General features: G+C 41.5%; 1 protein-coding gene across 1 annotated transcript; it reads left to right on the forward strand.

Annotated features, from left to right (window-relative positions):
* Positions 1-224: 224 nt before the first annotated feature.
* LOC123522035 (FAST kinase domain-containing protein 1, mitochondrial-like) lies at positions 225-1,986 on the forward strand (the record flags this gene model as incomplete). The annotated part of the gene is made up of 2 exons (XM_045293048.1): positions 225-677; positions 1,876-1,986. Coding segments are annotated over exons 1-2 (527 nt in total), but the record flags the coding sequence as incomplete, so codon positions are not given.
* Between the last annotated feature and the right edge of the window lie 3,248 nt (positions 1,987-5,234).

The following is a 5,234-nucleotide window of genomic DNA, read 5'->3' on the forward strand; positions in this document are numbered from 1 at the left end:
TATGCTTGACACAATGGATGGATGTATGGATTGCGATAAGAGTTGTATGAGCCCACAAGAAAATGATTTTTTTAAAAAAATTGCATATCAGTGCTTTCTGGCTAAAATGTCTAAATTTGTACATCATTTAATTTCAGGTCCCACTTGTATTTTTTAGAAAAACTTCCTGTTATAGAACCTGTTCTATTTTTGCTAATTCCTCTCTATAGATGATCATTTAATTTCCCTTTTGGTGATGACTCCACAGTAATGTGAAAATGTATGTTTCTTTTTCTTAGGGCCTTGTCTGTTGTGATGGTCAGCACATCTTCTTTAATCTCACGGCATTTTCAAGAAAGATTAATAAACAAAACAGAGCTCCTGATAGACACCCTAGATTCTTCCCAGGTCAACATTGCAAGGAGAATACTACAGTTTCTTCGGAATGTTAAATATAACCATCAGCCGCTCTTAGAAAAGTGTAATAAAGTGTTTTTAAGCAACGTGCACGACCTTGATTTGGATTCTATCAGTAAAATAAATGAGCTGTACCAGTCTCTACAGTTTCATAGTCTTGAATTTATGCAGATGGCTAAAAAGAAGCTGACGGAAATGATTCCTCTGTGTGATGACCAGGCCAGCTTTGTAAAATTATTTGTTGTGCTGGGACCCTGGGCAGGACCTGAAGAAAGAGAACAGTAAGTTCGCCTAAACATACTTTTTTATTAGGGCTCTATGGCTCTATGGTTGGTTCTCCTTGAAGTTTAAGAAAACACAAAATCACCCCACCAAACTGTGTAAAGGAGCAGAACTCTTAAGCGCGCCTCCCTGATTCTTTCTGATTTAATTTGCATGTCAGCTCTTAAATCAATTGTTATATTCTAATGGAGTCCCTAGGTGGTGCGAGCAGGTAAGCAGGCAAGCAGGCGTGATTCCCGTTCACGCAGGAAAGCCCTAGCCCGCAGTTTCTGAGAGATCCCAGCCTTTGAAAACCCGTTGGACCGCAGTTTCCCTCTGACTTATGTGGGGTCGCTGGGAGCTGGATTGGGCTCGTGGCAATTGGTATGCTCCGGAAAAGGAGCCCTGGGCATAGTGGATTAGGCTTCTCCCTGCAGGTCAGCAGTTCGAAGCCACCTGCCTCTACTTCCACCGAGATTGACGCTCTCGGAAACTCTCCAGGGTCTCTGTGGGCAGCGAAGGTAGAGCGGATTGGAGGACCAAGGGCTGTAAAAGCCCTGGGCAAAGCTGGGTTTGAAGCCTTCGATGAAGAACACACTGGGTGGCTAGGTTTGTGTGGTGCCATCCGGGAGGAGTAGAAACAAGAATTTTATCCTGCTAGCCTCAGATCTCATGTTTTGATCCCGTTTCCTCAGTTATCTGAAAGGACCCAGTTTACTCCTTTTATTATTGAACCACTTTGGATGGTTTCAGAATGGGCTGTTTATTTACATTTCCCATGTATTGTGTTCATTGTACAAATTTCTGGTAGGCAGGGAAAATAAGCACATTGGATTACAGCTCAGTGCTTATTTCATCTTCAAACTTAGAATATTCTTTAGAATATTAATCCTTTGCTCTTTAGTTCTTTAGTATTGAATAATTTCGTTATATAACTATTTTATAAATACTGGAACTTTGCGTTAAGTCCTTTATGAAAACGTTTTATCTGAGAAAAGGAAACAAACGTTTTCATCTTACGTTACATTGAGCCCTTAATTCCTGTGAAGAAAGCAATTTTATATCTTATTTGTGAAATATCTCAATATGAGAAAATTGAAATCGCATACAGGATTTAGTTTTTATTTACATTATTATTTTCTGCCCAAACAAGTTATTTTTTAACAAGTGAATCAATCATCAGGTCTTCAGTAAATAAGTATTTTTCTTTGCTTTTAGACTTACTTCAACCGTCTTATTGATGTCCGAGGAGCTGACCAGCCAGCAAGCCCTGGCGGTGTTGGGAGCAATGGAAGAGATGGAAAGTAGGAATTCACAGCTGATTAAAAAGTAATCTTTCCCTAACTTCACGGTGTTAAGTTAGAGTTATCATTTATGTGCGTGTGTTTAGGAAAATATAAATTTTGCCTCCCCCCCCCCCCCTCCCTATAATCTAGCTGGTTTTGAAGAAATAAGGGCTAGGCATTTACGAGCCGCCGGTTACTTGCCGTGTTTTCCAGAGTAGAGGTGGTGTAATGGCGCGGGGCAGCTCTCATTGCACTTCTGCTCTTCCTGTTCGTAAGCACAGCGCCCTCTCCAGGACAATGGGGAGCAGAGCACTCTGAGGAAGGGCAGTTTCTGTCGAGTGTTGAACACCCCTGGGAATTGGAACTTTCCCACACCACAGTTGTTACCTTGACTCATGTCATGTATCGTCATGTTTCCTAATCTGAGATTTAGGGAGAAAAAAACATGTAGTTTTAATGCTAAGCTTTATGTTTTCAATGTCTGTTACCTGTTCCTGTATTGTAATATTCTTTCTGCTCACTCCTTCCAACTTACTGCCTTTTACGATTTTCCCCTTGGTTTGAAGCACCTCTCTGAGAGGCCCAAAGGGATTGAGGGGGCATTATTCAGTCAGTTTTGCTACTTGTGAATACTGCCTGGTTCTGTTTTTGTTGGAGAGAATGTGGGATTTGATAGCCCCTCCATGAGACTTTATTCAAAAAAGAAGGCTCTATTTTTCAGTCCTCTTTTTTTTTTATCATTTTATTAGGGGATCCATACAACTCATCACAATCCATACATACATCAGTTGTGTAAAGCATATTTGTACATTCATTGCCCTCATCATTCTCAAAACATTTGCTCTCTACTTAAGCCCCTGGCATCAGGTCCTCTTTTGTTCCCCGCCTTCCCCGCTCCCCCCTCCCTAATGAACCCTTGATAATTTAATTTTGTCATATCTTGCCCTGTCCGATGTCTCCCTTCACCCACTTTTCTGTTGTCCCACAGGGAGGAGGTCACATGTAGATCCATGTAATCGGTTCTCCCTTTCCAACCCACTCTTCCTCTACGCTCCCAGTATCGCCACTCACACCACTGGTCCTGAAGGGATCATCCGCCCTGGATTCCCTGTTTCCAGTTCCTATCTGTACCAGTGTACATCCTCTGCTCTAGCCAGATTTGTAAGGTAGAATTGGGATCATGGTAGTTGGTGGGGAGGAAGCATTTAGGAACTAGAGGAAAGTTGTATGTTTCATCGTTGCTACATCGCACCCTGACTGGCTCGTCTCCTCCCTAAGACCCTTCCATAAGGGGGTGTCCAATTGCCTACAGACAGGCTTTGGGTCTCCACTCTGTACTCCCTGCCTCCTTCACTATGGTAAGATTTTTTTGTTCTGATGATGCCTCATACCTGATCCCTTCGACACCTCATGATCACACAGACTGGTGTGCTTCTTCCATGTGGGCTTTGCTGCTCCTGAGCTAGATGGCCACTTGTTTACCTTCGACCCCAGACACTATATCTTTTGATAGCTGGGCACCATCAGCTTTCTTCACCACATTTGCTTATGCACTCACATTCACTCTCCTTATACGAAGACATTTGGAAAACAGCTACCTGGCCAGCTGACTGGAAGCAGGCCTTCTTTGCACCCATTCCAGAGAAAAATGACCTAACAGAATATGGAACTTATCCAACAATATTATTTATATCAGATGCAAATAAAATTTTGCTGAAGATAATTTAGAAATCAGGGTACTAGTAGGGAACTACTAGAAATTCAAGCTGGATACAGAAGATGCTGTAGAATACGAATATCATGGCTCAAGTCAGATGAATCTTGACTGAAAGCAGAGAATACCAGAAAGCTGTTTACTTGTGTTTTATTGACTGAAAGACATTTGACTGAGTCTTAACAAACTGTAAATAACGCTTTGAAGAATGGAACTTCTAGAACATAATTGCGTTCCTGTGAAACCTTTGCATAGACAAAGAGGAAGTTGTTTGAATGGGACACGGGGGAAATTTAAACCAAGAAAGGTGATATGCATCAGAGTTGTATCTTTCACTGTACTTAATCAGTTTGTATGCTAAGCAAATTAACAAGAGAAACTGGACTATATGAAGAAGAGAGGGAATTCAGGATTGGAAGATGGCTATTTAACGAACTGTCATATGCAGATGACACAGCCTGCTTACTGAAGGCTCAGAGACTTGAAATACTGTATACACTCAAGGATAAGCCACCCTAAAGATCCACTAAGGCACCCAATTTTACCACCAAAGCCGCACGGAAAATGTGTTGGCGTACTCGAGTACATGTGCTACTCACTGAGGAAGATGAAAGACTGCAGCCTTCAGTATGGATTTTAACTCAACCAAGCAAAGCCCTCACGATTGGACCAATAAGATAGCATGACTTGGCTCCACTACCAATGCTCGTGGAAGCAGCAGTCAGGAAATCAAATGATGTATTGCAGTGGGCCAGTCTGCTGCCCAAGACCTGTTTAAAGCAAAAATGTCACTTTGAGCACCATTTAGTTCTTCTGGTGTCAGAGTTGCGGCGACTCATGTTCACGTGGTCCATTAGTTGATTGAGCTAATTGTTTCCATGTGCCTTCAGTTTTCATCATGCTTTCCTCCACACAAGGAGAGACCCGTATTTACATCTTAGATCACTGGTCACAAACTTTTAAGATCATAGTTGCTACTCCCCAAAGCAGGCTGTAGAACATTGTAAGAGCAATCTTTTGATAGTAGGGACTGCAGCCACTTTAAGCTTGGTTTCTCCCATAGTTTCTACAAGAAAGGCTATGACTTATTCTCCATAAATGTGCTTGGAGTATAGAAATATGAGATGCCATTGTGTCTTCAGTACTGTGTCATCATTTCTTAATATCAGTGTAACAAAACATTAAGAAAGGTGAAATCATTAACTAGTGGGGTATATGTTGCCAAGATTTTTATTTTTTTAATCACTTTATTGGGGGCTCATACAACTCTTATCACAATCTATATATACATCCGTTGTGTCAAGCATATTTGTACATATGCTGCCATCATCATTTTCAAAACATTTTCTTTCTACTTGAGCCCTTGGTATAAGCTCTTCATTTCCCACCCTCCCTTATGAACCCTTGATAATTTATAAATTATTATTATTTTTTCATGTCTTACACTGACCAGTGTCTCACTTCACCTACTTTTCTGTTGTCCATCCCCCAGGGAGGGGGTTATATGTAGATCATTGTGATTGGTTCCCCCTTCCTCCCCACACCTTTCCCTTACCCTCCTGGTATGTTTACTCTCA

This window comes from Echinops telfairi, unplaced genomic scaffold (assembly GCF_000313985.2).
Source record: "Echinops telfairi isolate 266 unplaced genomic scaffold, ASM31398v2 ScPeMD7_1054;HRSCAF=1520, whole genome shotgun sequence".
NCBI lineage: Eukaryota > Metazoa > Chordata > Mammalia > Afrosoricida > Tenrecidae > Echinops > Echinops telfairi.